Source organism: Manis javanica, chromosome 12 (genome assembly GCF_040802235.1).
Source record: "Manis javanica isolate MJ-LG chromosome 12, MJ_LKY, whole genome shotgun sequence".
Classification (NCBI taxonomy): Eukaryota; Metazoa; Chordata; class Mammalia; order Pholidota; family Manidae; genus Manis; species Manis javanica.
Genome location: NC_133167.1, coordinates 50,029,396 through 50,051,782, shown reverse-complemented (window position 1 = coordinate 50,051,782; position 22,387 = coordinate 50,029,396). Strand labels below are relative to the sequence as shown.

The 22,387-nt window shown below is 35.1% G+C and overlaps 1 protein-coding gene across 1 annotated transcript in view; it reads left to right on the top strand.

Annotated features, from left to right (window-relative positions):
- Positions 1–2,260: 2,260 nt before the first annotated feature.
- The window catches only part of ZNF804A (zinc finger protein 804A), a 357,438-nt gene continuing 337,311 nt past the window's right edge, over positions 2,261–22,387 (top strand). Inside the window, exon 1 of the mRNA XM_037000426.2 lies at positions 2,261–2,868. Coding sequence (XP_036856321.2) covers positions 2,758–2,868 — 111 coding nt within the window. The 5' untranslated portion in view covers positions 2,261–2,757. The remainder of the gene's footprint in view (positions 2,869–22,387) is intronic.

The window sequence follows — 22,387 nt, the reverse complement described above, 5'->3', positions numbered from 1 at the left end:
AAGCATGTTTGTGGCAAAGTTAGACTACTATGACAGTAAAGTGACTTCTTTCAGAGATTCTTAAGTTTACTTTTATGACATGTATGTATGATAATATATATATACACATATATATATTATATTTGATATATATGATATGTAAATTTTGCCACTAGTAACATTAGTGACATTCCACATAGCTGATAATTCTGTTTCATGGGATAATTCCTATAAATGTTTCTGTTTCCTGAACTGGAAATTGAGCTTCATGACATAGATAAAGAGCTGAACATCTTGCTAGAAGTATTTTGAGAAAAAAAAATTTCAAAAAACCTAGCTTAGATTATTACTTGCACACGCAAGGAAATCACATTATCTGATTCTGTTTTGTGGGGCATCTTCCATTTCCTTGGGAGATTTCTTGGTTTAGTTCAGTAATAATGAAGATTTTATCTCCTGTCTAATAACTGCCAGTTTCCAGGACTTTAAATGGAAATCATACAGGTCATTAGCTGTTCCCAAAGTGATGTGTACAGAGGCCTGAATTCTCAAAATATAAATAAAAAATAGCTGTACTCATTAGAGCCAAAAATGGATTTAATTTCCACACAATATTTAGTGGCTATCACTTAAATATTTTTTCTAATAGGATTGTGTTCATATTGAATTCCAGAAAATTATTAGGTGATCCGTTGCACAGAGTGCAGAAGTTTTGTAAATTCTTGCCGGCTCTTTCTCCCAAGACTTTCAGACTCCCCCAAGTGGATATCTGAGAAATTTAGCCAAGTACCTCTAAATAACTCTGACACTTCATAATGAGCTGCTGCTTCTTTTTTTTTAATCCACAACTTTTATTCTTTGTTTGAACTGAAACATGGCATATGGACAATTTCCCTTTGATGAATCTGGCACTCCTACTTATGCCCCTATTCATTATAATTTACTCACATGAATATTGCCTTTCTTTTAAGTACTCTTATTTTCCTCTCTCAAAGAGTGAAAGCAAACTGGCATATTCTGTTAAAAACCGTCTTGTGCTTTGCAGTCACTGCTATTTAAAGCTCTACGTATGGGACACCCAGAGTGAGTGGAATGTCTTGAAATCTTGACCTTCAAATAAACAAGATAAACGCAATTTATATCAAAGAGCAATTTGCTCTGACATAGGAGCATCAGAATGTCTGGAATCTGCTTTAACCAATTAAGCTATTCAAGGCAAGAGGAAAATAAAGCCTTCAGCAATCCATTGACGGCACCGTCTCCCAGCCTCCCACCGCCTATTATCGATCTTTTTAAGTGCAGATTAATGAGTCGTATATACCTGATGGGATGCTATCACCCTACCACCTCAGAGGAGTTAAACTTACACAAAGAGAGAATCAACTGGGTGAGAGGGCGGGTGGGAGGGAACATCCACGCGGATGGCTGTCTTGGCCCCTTAAAAACGAGGCCGATGGTGTTCAGGGAACGCAGCATACCCCATCCCCTACTTTCCGTAACGAACCCATTAGTTCCTTTGCAGTAGATCTTTCCATTCAGGTCGCTTCTAGGGGAACGCTTTTGTTCGCTACCACTCTGTAGTGGGAAAACAACTATAGAGAAATGCAAAGCAGGAGCGTGGCAGCAGCTTCTCTGAGGCAGAGCTTCCCTTTCCGATGAGCTTCAGCAATTTAGGAAGAACCGATGTACACTGGGGAGGTGGGTGAGGGGAACGCCAGGCCGAGGAACACACGGAAACCAGGAGTGCCTGTTTTTGCCTTCTTATCCACTTGCATTCGCATCGCCAGAACTCTCCCCGCCGCCCCCCAAACTATCAACACAAACCCTTGTGATCTCCACAAATCGGTGGTGGTGGGTAGGGGACATTTTCTTTCTCTAAGATTCTGAGCAGGATACAACCTCCACACTGAAAATGCACTAAAAACAAACAGAATCAGATGAGCCAAGCCCAATGGGTAGCAACTATCTCAGAGAGAAGCAGCTGCTGGCACCTGCCTGGATACGCCGCAGTTGGAAGCGGTTGGCGTTTGGTATTTAATTATTAATTTATTTATCCCCCCTCGCCACCTCCCCATTCCCGACTGCCAGGCAAGAAATCTCCCTCTCCTCATCGCCGCCTCCGCCCCCACCTTCCAGGAGTCTCCCGCTTCCCTGTGGCCGCCGCGTCCCTGGCCCTCTGCGGCCGCGGCGCTGCGCGGGGGGCGTCCCGCTCGCCGCGCCCCCTCTCCGCCCCGGCTGGCGCGGCCGCGGGTCCCGGCGGCGGCGGGGGAGGGCGGGGGAGGCGGCGGGTGACAGATGTACTCCTCTGACAGCTCTCAGTATCAGCCCAGTGGCTCCCTGCCATTGGCTCGGTGCAGTGGACCGGCAACGCCGCTCACTATAATAACACTCATGCCTGCCAGCAGCGGCAACTCCGAGCGCGGGCGCCGAGCGCGGGCAACGCTGCCGCCCGGGCGGCTCCCGCTGCCCGGCTCCGCCCGGCAGCCGCGCGGGCACTGACTCCGGAGCGCGGCGCCCTGCCGGCCCGGCCGGCCCCTCCCAGCGCGGCACCCCGCGCGCGGCGCATTAGAGAAACCGAGCCTGAGAGGCAGAGCGCCAGAGCATGCGGAGGCGGCGGCGCCTGGGCGCGCGCGGCAGAGGGGTGTAGCGAGCCTGTCTCCGCCCGGCGGGCGCCTCCCGCGGGTCCCCAGCCCACTCGGCCCGGCCCCGGCGCGCTGCGGCTGCGGGCGCGAGGCGCATGGGAGCGGCGGCTGCGGCGGCGGAGGCGGCGGCTGCCCCATGGAGTGTTACTACATTGTCATCAGCTCCACGCATCTCAGCAACGGACACTTTCGCAACATCAAGGGAGTTTTCCGAGGCCCTCTCAGCAAGAACGGAAACAAAACTCTGGTAATTGCTTCTGTTTCTCTCTCTATTCCTCTCTCCTGTTTAAAGAGGGCGTTTGGAGGATTGAGGTTACCGTGAAATTTTGGAGGTGTCGCGATTCGATTTGGTTTATATTTATTTATTTGTCTTGTGGGCTTGGGGTGAGAATTAGGTGTAGAAAACGGCAGGAGTCTTCAGGACTTGTGATCCATGGCTTTGGCTGACACTTCTACAACGCTCCAGACTCGCTACACCTCGCTCCATTATGCTGAACAGCACCACAATTTCCCCTTATCTGAAGCAAATTGTGTCGACAGGACCTCTTTTTTTTTAAAAAGAAAAGAACCCTAACCCCAAGTGACCTGTAACATCTTTCGGCCTGAGAAGCTGAAGGTGAAAGAGGATGTGGGTGTCTCTGATGGAGGCAGGGAGCCATGTGACCGGTGGCGCCGAGCAAGTGGTGGGATTGAGTGATGGTCTCAGAAGGAGTTTGTATTCAGGCTGTCTCCTGAAAGACTGGCAGCAAACTTCTCCAGTGAGGAGTTTACTAAGCTTAACAGAGTGGCTCCAGAACCCCATGCTGTCAACTCTAAGCTATCACTCAAAAGAGGTTTGGTTGAGTGTGAGGGGCAAGCATTGTCACAGTCGGGCCGCTAGGAATCATAGGTTCTCACCCGGGCCTCCAGGAATCGGTTTTCACTGGACCACAAAGCTTATCTCTCGGCATCTTAGTGGGAAGAGCACTAATGATTCACCAAGGAGATATGCTGAGCACTGAGACAGTGCCCGGTGGTACCTCTTACTTTTCCTTCTAAATCCCCTCTCAGCTACAAACCTCCCTGCACAGTGACTCCTGCTGACACACTGGTATCGCCTGAGACGCACAATTTAAGGAAGAAAACAAAGAGGTGGAGGGAAGGCTCGTTAGGCTAAGTACTGCATGGAAAGTAGAGCCAGAGAAAGGTGGATAATATGCAAATGTGTGTATCACTTAAAGTCTGGGTCCATTAGCAAGCAGCATCCCCTCCCAGTTTTTTTACAAAGTGGTTACTTAGGCTGAGTAGGTAGGATAGAAGTTTAAGAGCAGACTAAATGAGTCCAAAAGTAAATACAGTATTCTTAATCTAGCTTTCTTTATGCATCTTAGAATATGATTCTATGTAATTAAAAAAAAAATGTCTGTGGTATGTTTTCCAAGGATGAAAAGTTCTCACCTGAAGTCTGAAGTGAATTTTGATATCAATGTGATTCATATGATTTTTTTTCTTTTTTTCTCGAATTTCTTGGGCCCCTCCTCTCAGCTCATTTAAGAATCAGAGAAGCAGGGTTCTTTTTTTGCTTTTCTCAATGTTTGCTGTTGAAAAAAATAAAGTGAAAACACTCTGCTATAGCCTTCCTTAGTGGTTACTACACAGAGCAGTAGGCAAATGCAAAGGCGTTTATTGAAGTTGTTCTGGTGCTAATCAACTGTGTGGGAAGGTAAATATATTTTGGGGGGAAAACAACCCTTGATTTTGAAAAAATATGCACTGGTTTGTTGTTTTAAATGAAGTTTCTCTTAAGGGAAATGGGAAACTTATTGAACAAGCCCTATCCCCATAGTACAATAAGAACACAGATGATAAAGTGGTGTAGAGTTCATAGAAAAAAGAAGTATTTGTCAAACCTGAACTTGTTGAAGTTCTGGCATTCTGGATTCTTAAGTCAGTCTTGGATTTCTAACAATGGTGGACTTTGCTTATTCTAGTCTGTTTGTTGTGAGTTTAAGGTTGATTAGTTCTTTATCACTAATCTTGACAAAAGATAAGTTAAAGTCTAGATTTGCCAGTGTAAATTTGGGATTAAAATGGGTTAAAAAGAGGTGACTAAATGTAATAAATGAAATGAAAAATATCTAAATACAGGCAAATGTTAGGAATAACAAACTGGTATAAAACATGTTATCATATTTCTCTAAGTTGTATATTGTAAAAGGACTGAACAGACTTCATAGCTACCTAATCTTTCCAAGTTGTGCTTATAAATTGCCCAAGTTTTTACTTCCTGTGTAGGAGATTTACACTGACTGAAATGTTACAGATTTTCATATATGGTCCAACTATATTTGAAACTATTACTTTACAAGTATGTTGTATATTTGTTTTCTACATGTCTCTTGATGATTTTGATAAAGAGAATGAGATTTATAAACCCCTGTAAGTATAACAAAAGAGATTCTAAATATATTAATAAACAAATGCTTTTAATTAAACAGAGAATTATCTATACTCACCTAAAAATCTATTTACAGCATATAGGGGATGCTTTGAGAACTTACAATAAGGTAGAACTTACTATAAGCTAAAAACAGAAAACTGAACCTGAAACTTCTCAGAATTAATAACTCTAAGAAGCATAAATATCTTTAAAATATATATATATATGCTACAGTGTGAACATTTTCAAGTAAGAATTTATGACTATCACATTTTTAACCCATTTCATGTAGTAATAATTATGAGATCTTTTCTACTTTTTGTTTGATTTTGACATATTTTGAATTTTGCCTTTGAAGACATAATCACATTTTTGTATTTTGAAATATGTATTAAGTTAAAAGGATTTTACTAATATATCCAGTGTCTTTTCTTACTTCAGTACAGTGCAACTTAAACATAAAACCATTCAGGGAAAAGGTACTTTGATTTTCCAAAGAAATTCTAGTTATTTTCAATCACTGTATGACTAGTAGATATTCTGAACATTTTTTAACTTCATATTTTTTAAAAATGATTTTAATATCTTCAAAAAAAGTCATTGGACACTTTAAGATAGCCTGAAACTGTTAAAATAGTGTTCTTTCATGAATTGAAGTTACTTTTAAAGTTACTTATAGAATAAAACTCAGGTTTCAGCGACATATTAATTACTTTATCCTAAATCCAGAATGTAATCCTGCCATGCATATACTGAGATTATCAAAATGTATAGACTTTTCCATAGGTCATATTTTGTCACTCACAAATAAAATTAAAAACAAATATTTAAAGATTAAGCCTATTGTTAATCTTGACCCTACTTTTTGAGCTTTTAAATATTCTCTTTTGATAACTTTAACAGAAAATACACAAATCTGCATCTTGCAGTGTTTTACAAGCAAAGAAAAGGGTTACTGTACTTACGATTTCTTTTAAAAATAGCATCATATCTGTGATATAGCTTAGTTATATGGTAGACAAAATAAGTTGATATTTTATTGGTGCTCCAGAATGTCTCAATAAGTTAATAAACCTTTAATGGCAATGAATAAAGTTTACCTTCCATGCATTCTCATTCTTTTTCCCTAGATTATTCCAAACAACCATTGTCTGTATAGTTGTTTATTGGATTAAGACATTTGTTGTGCTTGTTTTTCAACTGATCCAAAAATTTATTTTGTACTTAATATATATTTTAAAACTTTTAACAGAAATACTTAAAGACATATTATATATACTTAATACAGAATTTAAATATATATTTAATCACTTTTAATATGGAATTTGAAGTTTGCTTTGGAATTTTGGAAATCAGTACTAATTTGTTCATTATATTCTGTTGATCAGCATTTTTGTATCATAAGAGCATTGTGTCTGTTTTATTGACTATGGAATTCAAAGAAGTGAGTGGTGGTTTTGAGGTCCTACAATGAATCAATATAATAATGCAGACTCCACATGCATTTCCTTTATAGTTAACATACCAAATTCGGGAATCCATAGCACTTAGTGTGATAATATCCACACTGATAAAGGAATGATATTGGTGTTAATCTATCTACTGTTTGAAGTCACACTACTTCCTGTTTGCTTCCAGGTGTAGAGAAATATTGCCAGATTCACAGAATAAATCGAGTTGTAATTTACTTCATTTCTCATCTTCCAATATGCAAATATCAATAATTTCTGTTTGGCCTAAGCCCTGTTTCTGTAGGTGGCCCTTCATTTCCAAAATTTTAAGTACCAGGTTTGGCAACAAAAATATACTCTTATTCATCGGTTCTTAACATATTTGTATTTAGTTCATTCAGATTCACTGATATGTGTCAATTGCATAGCACTATTCTAGGCACAATAGTTTCTGTGCTAAGTATCAGGTACTACATATTATGCATTAAGATGTATTCAGGTCTGCTCCCATTCATCTTAAATGTGTTGAAAAATAGCCACATATTTTGACATGTTTGCAGGTTTTTTGTCACTTAGGGTGTTTCCTATGTATTCATTTTGGAAAGTGTGAAAAAGTTCTAGGCTTTTTCATTTGTGTATGCAGGAACTCAGTAAAGTACTACCTTTGAAATGTACTACCTTTTAAAATATATGTCCTTTTCTAATTTTTATTATCTAATATAGTATTACTCAGGTCATTTCCTTACACATTCCTATATATCTTAATATAAATTAAGAGGTTTCTTCACTCATTGAACCCATTTATTTGGCACATTTAAGATTGTGTATAAGACTAAAGAAACTTTTTGTTGATGATCACTGTTAAATTAATATCCTCAAGAAAGGTCAGGAGTGAAGTGAATTAGGGTGATATCTTAAAATATCTCCAAACTTTCCCATTTTGTAAGCTTGTTCACATAATCAGTCAGGTATATATATTCTCCCAAGTTTCTTTTAAAATATTATATATTCAGTATTAAAACCCACCTTGGTCTCACTTTTCTGAACTTTTTCTGAAATTAAGGTGTCATATATTCTTTGCTATATTAGCTTTTTATTCTAGCAACTTTACATGTGAATTTTCAGAACACACAAAATACTTATAATTGAGTTTTATGTTCATATGATATCATGACCTACTCAAAACTGTACACGATATTTTAAGTGCAAATGTTGTCAAGTAATACCAATGATTCCAACCTTTATTAGTTCATCAAATATTAATTTCATTAATTTTGATAGCTGAAATTCAGATAGCAACATACCTTTACTTCTCAGCTCTACACTAATATTTTTTAGGTTATTAACTATTGTAAATACATTTTTACTGAAAATGTTGATCTCAACAAGAGCCATGGGGGCCGCCTAGTCCAAAGGTTTCAATATGGTTGTATTCGGGTACAAATTTAGGCTGCAGAAGTTCTTTGTTTAGTGTGTACAGTGTTTTAATACATTGGAGCTTAAATGCCATTCAAAGAAGAATGTACTTTACAGAAAAATATAGATTTTTCACTTATTTATATTACCTTCCTGACCAATGAAGGCACTTGAATTTTTTACCCATTGTTTAATCAGAGAACCAAATTTTACATATGGGGGAACAAAGTTTCATCATTTTAATGTACCCTTCATTGTACCAAGTTTTAGATGGACAATAACTTTCAAAAAAAATTGTGGCATATTCATGTTAGTTGAACTGCTTAGCAGTGTTCTCCAGATCGTACGTCTAGGAATACTATCATAATGAAGATATGTGTGGATTTCAGGGCAATGTATTTTTGTATTTTTTAATTTCAAACTTTGCTCAGACCACAGATATTTTTGGTAATTTCTTGTTGTTTTGGTCTTTTTAAAATTAATTTTGAGTGTAAATTTTATTCCTTTATTCACACCTTCAGTAAATATTTTTTTCATGTGACATATTCGAAAAATATTTAAAAAATATTATCCATAGGGAAAATCATATTTTTTAGTAATTGTAATTAATGATAATGCAATGTGGACATAAAATTTCTCCAGTGATCCTGTTTAACTAAAATGTTACTGTTTGAAAGCGATTTGCTGTATATTAGTAGTTTGAATAATCCTTCCAAAAAGGGGAAAAAAAAGTAGTTGTTTTTGGTCTGCTTCATGTAGCCAGTGTTCATGAAGAAATTATGTATATCCATCACTATTTTATATTGCTAACTACAAAAATTAAGAAATATAATTTTATTCATTCTCCCTTTTAAAATTTTTAGCCTGCAACCAACCATTAGATCTGTCTTATTTCCTTATAAATTACCCTTTGCCTCTGAGAAAGTTCTTACCATATATAGTATAATATTGAGGTGTTTTCAACTAGCATGGTTTCATTAATTTTGGAAAAGTAGTATACTTCCTAGCATAGTATAAGATAAAATTGGGTAATAAATAATTAAAACTCAATTCTTGTTAAAGTAAACAAAGAACATACTTGATGTAGTATTCTGGACTCTTCCATAATGGTTGGACACCATTAGAAGAAAGTTAATTGCTTTCCTAAATGTAAGTACATTTAATGTACTGAATGTTTATGATGCCAATACAATATTCAAATTATGAGAAAAAATTTTTTTTCTTAAATGGCTTTAGAAAAATGATCTCTGCTGAGTATGGCAGCTACTTTTATGTGCCAACCAGAAGAGCAGCCAGTTATTTAATCAAACACTAACCTAGCTGCTGTGAATAAATTTTGTAGATGTGGTTAACATCTATACCCAGTTGCCTTCAAATAGAGATTACCCTCAATAATGTGGCTAGGTCTTATGTAATCAGTTGAAAGACTGTAAGAGCCAAAACTGAGGTTTCCTGGAGAAGAAGAGATTTTGCTGCAAGACAGAAGCATCAAATCGTACCTTGAGTTTCCATCCTACTGGCCTGCCCTTCAGAAAGAACCCTTGCAAAACTGTAATCACTGAATCAATTCCCAATTATCTGTCATCTTCATTCTCTCCTTCCTTCCTTCCTTCCTTCCTTCCTTCCTTCCTTCCTTCCTTCCTTCCTTCCTTCCTTCCTTCCTTCCTTCCTTCCGTCCTTCCTTCCTTCCTTCCTTCCTTCCTTCCTTCCTTCCTTCCTTCCTTCCTTCCGTCCATCTAGCTATTTATCTGCCCATCTCTCCATCTTTCCAATTGGTTCTGTTTGTCTAGAGAACCCCAACTAATACACTGAAAATCAGTTTATCATATCTCTTTTACAATAAGACAACTCAATAGTTGAAATATAAATCATATTTGGCTTTAATTGGAAATAGGTAAAATTGACATTGTTAAACTATCTAGGTTTAAAATTGATAGACCTCATTGTGGAATGTTTCTCTTAACTTACAAAGGAATTTAAAATAACTTTATTTTACATCTTTGTCAAGATTACAATTTATCTCAGTAAATCTCTTTGACTCCTGCCAAAGCTTCTATAATTATGTAAAATATAGTTACTCTTTTCTGTTCAACTCCAATAATGAATCAGACATGCATTTATTATACTTGAAGAAAGCTAGGCTATTTTTAAATGAGAGAAAATATTTTTAAATTTAATATAAAAAAGTACTATTTGGTAGCCTACATTTAAGAAAAAAGACTTTAGAGTGTGGCTATATAAAATGAAGGACTTAGGTTTTACAAAAAAATAAGTTTTCATGAAAAATGTATGTCAGTGCCCCATCAGCCAAACAACCAGAAACACTGCTGTAGTTGAACCTAATTGGACATATTGGTATTTGTTGGGAGAAGGTAAACTTTCACTCCAGGATTGTATTCTTGCATCCATTTTAGCGTGTCTTCATTAAAGTTATCTTACTTTCATACTTACACAGTGGCTGAATACAAACACTTCATCACCAGATGGATCTGATCTTAAATCCTAGACATACCTCTTTATTAGTAAATAGGGGGTAGAACTACTTGTAACCAAAACCCCAAATATCAACTCTGTACCTAAATTGGGTTTTGTATACTTTTTTATATAATAGAAATATGTAAATAGGTGTTTTTTAACATTAAGTGGTTCAATTACCTCAATGCTGAAAACTCTGATTTTATTTTGCACTTTTCCTAACAGCTGTAGTGTGCTTACTGACCCAGTCATCACATCCACAGTCTGTGCTAGAAAAAATGAGTAAGGAGGAAGGACAAAAAGTTGAATGTTCTTTTTTTAATAAGTCCCACCCAACAGTGTTTACATAGTCTCTTTGACTGGAGCTGTGTCACAGGACCACTCCTAAGTTCAGGAAATAATGGAAACATGACTAATTAGTCCAGGCACATTGCTAATCCCAATATAGTCAGTGTTTTAGTAAGAAAAAATAGGTAATTGGTCAGAAAGGAAAAGTCTACCATATCTAGTCTCTAGCTTTAAGACCGTGGTCAAATTGACCTCTCATCAGTTATATCATCTTCAATTGAGATGATAATATTACCTATGTAGAAAACATGTTTACAGATCAAATGACATGAAGTATATAAAGTAGTGTTCTCAAGGTTTGACACGTACTATATCCTTAATAAATGGTGTAACTATTGACAATATTTGATACTGTAACATTTCTATCTGTATTAGAATCTCATTCATTCAATTCCATTTGTAGAAATTAACATAATTTGGACACTTTCAGTATTGAACAATATCAACATTTCCTTTTTAAATCAGTTTACCCATGGCACCTCTTACCCCCATACTTACCCCACCCCAAGATTCATTAAAATCTTCTCCCTTAAGTATGGATTGGACCCTGAATATTCTAGAAGCTAAAGAAATTAAATTCCTATGGAAACCTTCAGATCCCAGCTATTCTTTTGACTCATAAAGTTTATGAAACTGCATCTGTGATCCTAAAAAGCTGGCTCCTTAGGAAAGCTTAACATTTCATTTAAGTCTCTTCAGTAATGATTTCCATAGCTGCGACTCCCTTGTAATGTCTTGGATCACTGTCATTCTGGTGTTACAAAATTAATAATTACACTAGGGGGCGGCATAACCTTTCCTCTTGCTCTCATAGAAAAGTAAAGTAAATAATCATGGATTAATACATTTGTCAAGTATAGTTACCTCAATTTTAGTAGCTAAAATTCACTTTAAAATTTCACTGACCAGGAAGTCAGCGTGGAAGTGCAACATGGTTTGTGATGTATTTGCTCTATACTTTATTTGTAGACTTCAACAAGTATTCTTGGCCATTGTCTACCTCAGTCACACGTGATACATGTAGTAAGATGGAGTTAACTTAGAGTTGGTGCCCAACTATATCTTACTAGGCTATCATTCTTGGCTGTGAAAGTGTCAGTTTTCACCATTAAAATTGATATTTCTGGGTTTTTCTGAGTTACCTTCAAGCTATTAATTTTATTAATATTAATGCCTAATCTTTTTAAATGTCATAGTTAACTTACAATTAAATTAATTGACATTACCATGGACTATAATGTTAAGCAAAATAAAGGTGGACTGTGATAACCTTTATTTGCTGAAACAAGAATAGCTAAAACACAAAATAAAGAATAGGTGAAATTGTGAAGTCTAACCATTATTTTCATGATTGCTACAGGTCATATTAAGAAATATAGTCAAAAAATATTTGAGACTCAAATTTCCCAATTTTCTTAAAATTTAATAGGACTTCATCCATACAGATTGAGATTACATTTCTTAGGGAAAATGTACAGATTGCATAAAATAACACAGACTATTCTATTTGTGTTACTAATCACTGTGAAATTATTGATGCAACATGGAAGATGCAATTTTATGGATAAGAACTTAGAGGAGTTGATGCTGCTGCTCAAAAATTCGCAGTTATTTCTCAGGTAGGATGATACTAATAAAATGTCAAATGTAGCATATTACATATTGTTGTCCTGAAAGACCACATTTAAGACAATCTATTACCATATCATTCCACAGTGAAGGTTTAGTTAAATAAGTAATAGTAATAAAAATAATAATAAATCAAAACAAATTGATTCTCTGTACTGCACCTAGCATAGTTGTAAGTGTAATTTGATGATGTAAGAAAAAATTAGAGCCTAAGGATGTTTACTTATAATGTTAAACTGCTTTAATTAAAATACTATGCCAATAATTAAATTCACAAATTCACAATTATGAGTAATTGTTCACCTTCTAGGCACTAAACACACGAACTATTTAGACTCATTAATCAAGTGCCAATACAATTCTGTCAACTACAGAAGCTGTAGGTCATGTGAGAGATTCTTTTCCTTTTTATCTCAGTGCCCTATATAAAATAAGTGCAATATCTATTCATAGGCACAGGCCAAATAGCCCCCACACAGCAAAACCATTTTGCTCCCTCCCCTTCACCCCTTTTTCCCTCCCTTTTCTCTCCTCTCCTTTTCTCTCTCTTTCTTTCTAAATCCCCTCTTGCTACACCTCCACTGTAGTCTAGGAAAGCAGAGAGGATACTGTCGTTCCAATTACAGCCTATCTGCCATTTTTTTTTTTTTTTAGGAAGTACACTGAAGTCTACTAGTTTTAGCCAGATCTAGAGATAAAATATATTTATATTTATTTGAAAAGTTATTAAAATTCCTGTGCCCCCTATCTCAGCCACTGGATATAATATCAGAGGTCTGAAAATAACACTGGTAAAGTTTTGGGAAATCTGAAGCAACTTAATGGCAAAAATTGTACTGGATGGCCACAGTCCTAGGAATTTGGAAATAGACAGAGACAGAAAGAAGGGAGAAAGGAAGGAAGAAAGGGAGGGAAGGCGGGAGGGAGGGAGGGGCAGACTGACTTAATTTCTGCATTCTGTTAGGATTTTTAGATTTCTGGGAGAATGCTATCTACAGATGATGTTGTTAATATGACACTTGGCTATGTTTTCAGCAGCCCTAAGCCCTATAATATGCAGATAAAAGGAGTGAAGTTATTCTTTCTCCCCGGTTGGCAGTCTGAGTTTAGCTGCATGATGGAAGAAGGGATGTTCAGAAGCAGGGTGATGCAGAGACACGGGGTCAGCTGGAGATCATTTGAGACAGCTGCGGTAGGGTTAAGGCGAAGGCGGCCACCGTGAGCAGCCAGTGGCCACATGGGAGCCAAACCTTGTCAGAGAAAAGTTCCCAGGGCGGAAGAGCCAGGTGCCTTGCTCCGAGCTGCCTATTTTAGTGGCAGAATTTTGCCCAAGCATTGCCAGGCTTGGTTCCTCAACAAGCTTCCTGCAACCTGGTCACCTTTGAATCTGTCTGCTACCTAATGCTCTTCCAATAAATGTATTTCATGCTGCAGTTAATGAGTTAATTTTCGTTATTTTAGCTGAGAAACCTGACTGGAATTAGGATAACTGTAGAATTGCAATTTTTTTTCCCCAAGGACATGAACATTTTGCTGGGTTTTACACCTACGGAGTTTTGGCAGTATTTCATTCCCTCCTTTGCTTCCCCTTCCTACTTTTCTATATAGTGAACAGTGTTCACCCCCTAGAACTAGAGAAAGTTACAGTTGAATTCTGACTGTGTAACATGGGCCAGCTGTTTATCTCCTCTTAGTTTCTGTTTCTTTATCTGTAAATAACAAAGACTGTATTCATTTAGTTCCTGCTATACACCAAATGTTGTTTTAAGCATATTACACAAATTATAGGTAATTACTTCAGAAATGCTTGAACATGGGTATGTGTGTACAGGATTATTGATATATTTAATAAGGATTACATAATATAAGGGAATTCTCTACTTCAGTGTCTGACATATAATAAAAGCTATTGTTATTACTACCATTTTGATGCCTTAAAGAAAACTTGTCCTTTCGCTTTTCCAAAGCTAATGCTTGGAATTGTGCTTTTTCTTAATGAACATGGAACTTGCTACATGAGCACAGAGTATTCAGATGCTTTAGGGAGTCCGATGAGAAATAGGCCAGTAAATTAATCACAAAAATTTAGCACCCATGTGTGCCCTATGAGTGGATTACCTAGTTTATGCTATGCAGGAAACTACAGTTTTTTGATGTGCAGATTCCAAACTGGATAATCATAATTACCACCTGAAGATATAGAAAATATAGCATCCTAGACTTTACCTCATAGCTGCTAAATCTTAGTATCTGGGTAGAGTCTGGGACCTAGCTTTCTTAGGAGCCCCCAGAAGACTTTCATTGTTTTAGGATAAAATGCATCTGGCTTGGTTTCAATGGTCTTGTTCCAGAAGGACATTTGGATATAACATATGCATAGTGAGAGACAAGACCCTTAGGTTCTTTACTCATTTTTTGTCCCACTCCATCCCCAGGTAGATCCTTTAGGAAGCTAGCAGAATTACATTTGTTTCATTGTAAATAAAAATGAAATCAGAAAAAGTTTAGTTAGAATATAGTTCTCCTTGCTTGAGCCTTCTTGCTTGAGCTTGAGTTGAAAGTTATCAAAGAGAATATAACACAGTAAGAGGAGGGACAGAAAAAGGAATTTTCAAATGGAAGATGGAAAATAATAAAAAGAGATGTAACAGACATTCTGCAGAGAAGTTTATAATTATTGGTAGGAGAGAAAGTGTTATAATTACTTGATGAACTTCATTAGCAAAAAACATAAACACCTTACTGATAGTTTTATAATTTCAGAATCCAAGGAAAAGGGTAAATTTTAATAAGAAGATAGCTACTGTTTTTTCACAACTGAGTATTTGGATTTTTAATTGATCTTTTAAATATATTTAATTTCTTGTTACCAAAACTACTGATACATGATTGGTACATAAGTAGGTAGACAGGTGGATAACTAATGACACCGAAGGAATAGACAAATACAGACTGCTGTTAATTCCTTCAATTTTGAAATTTCAGAAAACTAGAAATAAGATATCACACATACACATATAAAATACTCTTGAAATTTTGTTTTATTTCCCCAAATATTTCTCCATGTCTAATTTTTTAAATAGAATCATTTAGAAAAGCTACTTTCCAGATAAAATATTTTTTCCTTCTATCTTTAACACTGTAAGATAATGTTTTTTTAAATTTTAGCATTAGGGTCAAAATTTAGAATCCTGGCAATTTTCTAGTAAAATACCACATAGGCTTGCATATTAATCTCAGTAAAAATTATTTCACATTATCAGCATTTACATTAATGATACATGTGTACATATTTGCATAAATTATCTTTCATTTACATTTCTAGAAGGACAATTGATATAAGTGTATAAGTATTGGATTTAGAATTTGAAGAATTAGTTTCTGCCTAATTATTCTGTATAATTAATTAAGACTTAGTTTCTATATAATTATATTTGATCCTTGAGAAAGTATAAATCTGCTCTGGGGTACATATATTCATTTATTTTTATATTCCAGGAACATATTTATTGATTACCTCTATGTAAAGATTCTGTGATAGGCACTATTACTACAATGGAAGGCGGTAAAGACTTGGTTCTTTGCTTCTAAAGTGTATTGTCTAATGCAGTGATCACCAAACTGGAGTGCATACACCCTGCAGAATGTTCAGAATGTTCAATGTACTTTACATGGAAAAAGGAGAAATATTAAAAGTAATCCTTATACTTGTGATAATATCTTAAATGTTTTTTATAATATTTTATACTATATAGAAATATATATATATATAGGTATATTAGCTTGAAAGTCTTTTGTTAATAGGATTGTGCAATCAAACAAATTCAGAGACTGAATTAGTATATGGGAAAAGAATTGAATGAAATGAAAAATTTTATTGCAGCCAAAGACAATATCACTTTTAAAGAAACATTGAAACTTTTTTGGCTTGAACATTTTGAATCTTACTGTATTTGATGTCCCCTGTAGTTTTGCAGTTAAGGATCAGTTTGTACATAGTATGTTCTAGACAAATTTCCAAGCGTTTTGTTTGAATTAACACATTTGATCTTCACAGCAATTTTATTTGGAAGGTATTCCAATTGTATCTAACTTATAAGTGTCATCCAGATTTAGGTAATCTGTTCCCAGAGCCAAAGCTCATATTCACTATACTGGCCTTTCTCTCACATATCAAGTTCATTGATAGAGTGTAATGATAATTGCAGATCTGGAAATAGTACATTATTAATAGGCTTAATCAATTTTTTGTTGTTTTATCTTTACATTGTGTCATAAGTTTTTCTATTCCTGTGAAGTACTTCTTTCCCCACAGCATTAATTTATAGGTTTCTGATTATATTATTTTAAAATGCTGTTTTTATAGTCATTAAAGTTTGAGTTAAATTTGAACCTTGTAATATGCTGAGTACTGTATCAAGACCTGGGAAAATGTAGCCTGTTGAGATAAATTATCTGCACTAAAAGGAACCTCAACTTTGCACTGAATATTAATGTAATATTTTAAATTATATGTAAAGAGCTGAGTGAAAAACCTGCCTACCTCCTTCAATAGAATTTCACTCTATTTATTGAAAGTGATCCATATCATATATCCTTTAGGGTATATTAAACTATTATTTTGGCATTTGTATGAATTTCAATAGTATGTGAATTTCATTAGTTTTTAAGTTGATTTCAAAAAGCATTGATAATTTCTTTTATTTTGTATTAAAAACAAATATAAATATATTTATATGACAAGTTGAATGGCACATTAATTTATTCAGAAATATTTATTAAGCACCTACTGTGTTAACATTTATTATGAATTTGGTGCCTAGAAATATAATAGTGAGTGAAAGCACACAAGTTTCCTGCCTTTGTGAACCTTATGGTCTAGCAGAGGAGACAGTTATCAATCAAAAAGAATATTGTATTAGGTCCCTGTAGTGTCCATAACAGAATCACAACTGGGTGTCTCAAAACCCACAGAAATTTATTCTTTCACTGTTAGAGGTAGAAGTCAGAAATCAAGAAATTGGCAGGGTTGTGCTCCCCCTGAACCTAGGGGACGATCCTCCCTTGCCTCTTCTAGCTCCTGGTAGCCTCAGGCATTGCATGACTTGTGGCAGCAGAACTCCAATCTGCCTTTATCTTCACATATCTTTATGTCTGTGTCTGTATATTTCTGCATCTCCACATGACATTCTCCCTGTGTGTCTCTGCTTCTTTTCATATAAAGACATAGGTCGTTATTGAATTAAAAGCCGTTAACCTATTGCAATTGACTGTATCTTAACTAGTTATATCTGCAAAGACTCTATTTCCAAACAAGGTCATTCTGACATACTGAAGATTAGGACTTCAGTGTATCTTTTTAGAGGATACAATTCAACCCATAGTAGATATCATTGCAAACTATCTTAAGTGCCATGGAGGAAAGCTATAAGCAGGATGAAAGCATGTACAATGGGGAATGGATCTAGTGTGGAATGTAAGAAAAGCTGGGCAAATCACTAAGTAGGCAAAGATGGTAGAAGGTCGGACTGAGTTAAGCAGAATGGTCATATGTCTTTTAGAGAGAGGAAGTTTAGTATCTGTAAGCAACTGAAGGGAAGCCACATGACCAGAGATTTTACAGTCGATGAGGAATTGGTGGAGATAAGAAAAGAGCAGTGCATAGATCCAGAAAATGGAAAATTTGGGTTCCCTTAACAAAGTGTACTGAACAAATGATTTAACTGCATTTTGAAAATATTGATTCCATTCAGTGTCAGGAAAGATGGGATGGGGAGGGTTTAATAATGGATGCAGACATACCAGCTGAGGGTTAATTGCAGCTGTCTAAGCCACAGATGGCTTGGACTAAAATAATGTATTTTGAGAGACGTGTACAGCTTTAAAATACATTTACTGAACAAAATCAATGGGATGTATGACAAACAGGATAGGGAACTAAGTCAAAAGATGTGCAACCATGTCCCCAAATTAGTCTCTTGCAGCATTGTACAAGAGTGAGTACCATTCACCATAAATGGTATAACAGGTGGTGACAGTAAATATTTTAAGTGTGTTTTGGGACATACTGAACATAAAATGCTCTTCATGAATTATTTCAGGCATGTCACTAGATATACAGATTTAGAGGTCACAAGTAAGGTCTGCATTAAGAGACACATTTTAGTAGTCACTGGTCATGCCTCATTTCATTTTCCTGTGTTTTCCCACTTCTACTGGAGGCCCAGGCCTGGGATTTAGAGAGAAATGTTGATGTGTGCTATTGAACAATGTCTAGACACAAAGCTTGACTTTTACTTCATTAATGAAATAAGTTCCATCATTATTATAAGTTTTCAGTAGAAAAGATAATTGTGTTCTTTTTCCTACTTGGAATTTTAAGTTGTCACTCTTTTTTTTTTTTTGCCAGTTAATTCTTAAATTCATTATTTTCTCATTTGTAAATTTTAAGAAAAGAGACTTGATATCTACCCATGGACATTCTTTTTTTGATGTATCTATTGAGATTATCAATGCCCTTCAAAAATAAATGTTTTTTGGGGGTGATTTTCCAGTCTGTGATACTGAATTTATACTAACACTGCAAATATACTGGAAACAAAAGAGCTAATTGATTTGTAGAGGATGTTTATGTGTGTTACTGCGTATTTTAAGATCAACTAAGAGTGAGTCACTATGACTTATTCTTTAGAGATGAATTTAAATAAATAAGTATAAAAGAAAACTAATGAAGGTAAAGAATCGAATTGGGAAACAGATTCTAAAGAAAATCTTTAGTAAATGGAATGCCATTAAATTGTTGCCAATAAAGGAAACTAGAAAATGGCATTTGAAGTCAGGCTACCACATGACAAATACATGAGTGCACTGAGAAACCAAAATGGAACAATCTGGTCCCCTTATCACCAGCAGTATACATAAATTAAAAGCCATATGCTGTTACTCAGACAGAAAAGTCATTCTCTTTATTTGCTGAAAAAAGTGAGTAGTGAATATATGAGCAGCAATTACTATAGTGTTTTCTACTTTATTCTAGTCCTAGAAGAGGTAGCTAAAAATGTTGGAACATTATCAGATGTTCTTTAATTGAAAAGCCATATAATAGTATATAACATTTTACCCTCAAAAGCAAGTGAAAAGTTAATATCTATGAAATATTAAGAGAATGAAATCTGGGGGAGTTATGCGATATTGGAAATAAATTTTCTAAAAGTAAAAGGCTGACATGAAATTAAAAACAAATGTTCATTTTAATGCCTGCATGAAAGAAAAAACAAACTTTCAAATGTAAAACAAAAAGAGAAATATTCCCTATCTTTTGCTTTGGATAAAACTGTGATACTCAGAATAGTTAACAATTTAGAAAAAAATCCAGAAATTTATCGAAGACATCTATTTTGTGCCCTTCTGTTAAATAAAGGCAAATTCTAAGCAAGGACACAGCACATTTTTCATATGTGTTGTGTTAGTTGTACCAAGAAACATTTGTTTTACTGACTTTTGTGTATTTCTTAGGATCAGATTATGATTATTAAAACCATGCCAAGTTTTTGCAAGTGGTATATGCTGAATATGACAATATTGTTATTTTTTAAGGATGACATCCAAACCCAGTGGACTTACAATAATGAAAGTTCATGATATTTAAAAGTATGATTCTTACTACCCTGTCCATTGTCTTATAGAAAAACAAACACACACCATAGGTAATAATATGTGGTAAATATCAGTAGCAAGATTATAAATGACATTGTCTGGTGGATATATTAAATGCAAAACATTACTCAGATCATAACATTCCACTAAGCACTAAAATTTAAGTAAAGAATCTGATTTTGAGGGGAAAGCATAATCAAAAGACAATTATAAGATAGTATAAAGAAATCAATATGTTTTTTTGGACAACCAGCTAAATGTGCTGGTTCTTAGGTATGCCATGCTAGTCCCAGGGTCTTAAAAGTATGTGAAAATTCCTCATGGTTAATTGACATGAGTAGTTAAAATTAGGGTGGCCCATTGATCCATTTGCAATTATTAGTAGATTAAAGCAGTTTGGGCCTCCATTTTATTTATCTATTCTTTCATATGATGTTGATTAAATATTACCCTAAGAATGGTTGTGCAACAATGTTAATGAACTTAATGCCTATAAATTGTACACTTCAGAATAATTTAATTGGTGGATTTTGTATTGTGTATATTTTATGACAATAAAAATTTGTTCTGAAAGTACTATAAATCTTAAGTCTATATAAATGTAATGCTTGTAGCCTTCTATGAAAGTGTTTCTTGTCACTTTGGTACAAATATAATATCAACACTCTAAATTTTAGTATTGCCATGAATATGTACAGGCATGTCTGCATCTGAGGGATATAGGATATCTACATCATATTTTTGCAGAACACCAACAAATGAATATAAAAGACTGAGTTCTTATATAATTATCAAAGGGAAAGGGACTCGGGAGGATGAGTGGGAAGGGAGGGATAAGGGGGAAAAAGGGGCACTACGATTAGCACACATGGTGTAGGTGGGGGGGGGCACGGGAAAGTCAGAATATACAGATAAGACAAGTAATGATTCTATAACATCTTACTATGCTGATGGACAGTGGCTGTAATGGGGTATGTGGGGGGGACCTGATAATAGGGGGAGTCTAGTAATCATAATATTGTTCAAGTACTTGTACATTAATGATATCGAAAAAAATAAAAAAAGACTGAGTTCTTATGCCAACTTGGATTACTTACAATCTGGAGAATACACGTTCTTTCATACATTTTTGAATTATTCATAATGTGGGTTCCAGGTTGTAACTAAAAAGTGGGAATCCATCTGTAGTGTTCTAACTTTCAGAATACTATACTAGATTTATTTTCTTCTGTGAGAGACCACAATACTTTTTCTTCCTAAATTTCTAAATACCTATTTCATTTGTTTTAATTATATGACTTTTTCTGTGAAAAGCTGATTATCATTTGGAATTGATTTCTCTATAGTATTGACATTTATAACTAGGAAGCAAAGCAGCTGATTTAATTAAGGATCAGCAATGCTGCATTATAGTTTGAGAAGTCCCACTTCGGTAAATGAGGGGGGGTGGATGGTATGCAAACTGCTTCTGAATATCGAGTTCTGATATTTTATTACCTATAGCACTATGTGATTTTTCCATCTGTGCTGGGAATGCTCTCCTCTTGCTTCTAGTCATTTAAACAAGCAGCATATTTCGAATATGCCAAAAAGGCTCTACTGTATTAGCAGAACAATTTAGTCTTTCAGATGTCTAAATTTTTAATTCGCAAGCACCCAAATGAAAGTGTGAAGGATCAAGTTCATAGGGGTGGGAGGTCACTGGAATAATATTAACCATATTTTCTTTTTCCTTTACTAAATGTCAGTTCCAATAATATAATGTGAGGAATATAATTTTTAAACATACATTTTATAAAAATGTTAGTTAATGGATTATAAGAAGTCACTCAACACTTATTAGTGCTTTCCTACCTTTCTTTTTCACAAAGAATCTCATACTAAAATTCACTGGAAAAATTATAGTAGACTTGAAACTTTAAAATTATTATATAATGTGATATTTTACATTCATATTGATAAATAATAGGCATCATCTGGATCTGTATTATCAAAATAATCTGGAGAAATGGCTTACTTTTTTACTACACAAAGATGAACAGAATATAAATAAGTTGTTATTTATAATGAAAAATTGAAGACACAAATGGATAAATAGCTACATAAAAAGGAACAATTTTAAGTTGAACAGATTTTCATATGTCTTGTTTTAAGCTACTTCAGCCTTTATGGAATTGAGTGGGATAATTTACATTATTTGATTATTAATTTAACCATTAGTAATATTTGCTTTCAATTTATTTTGAACACTATTTTTAGTATTTATCATTACTATTCCTAGAGATGAATTTAAATAAAAAATTTTAAGGTAATTCATTTTATTTAGATTTCCATACGGTTAAACATCAACAGAGAGACTACAATGAGGATTC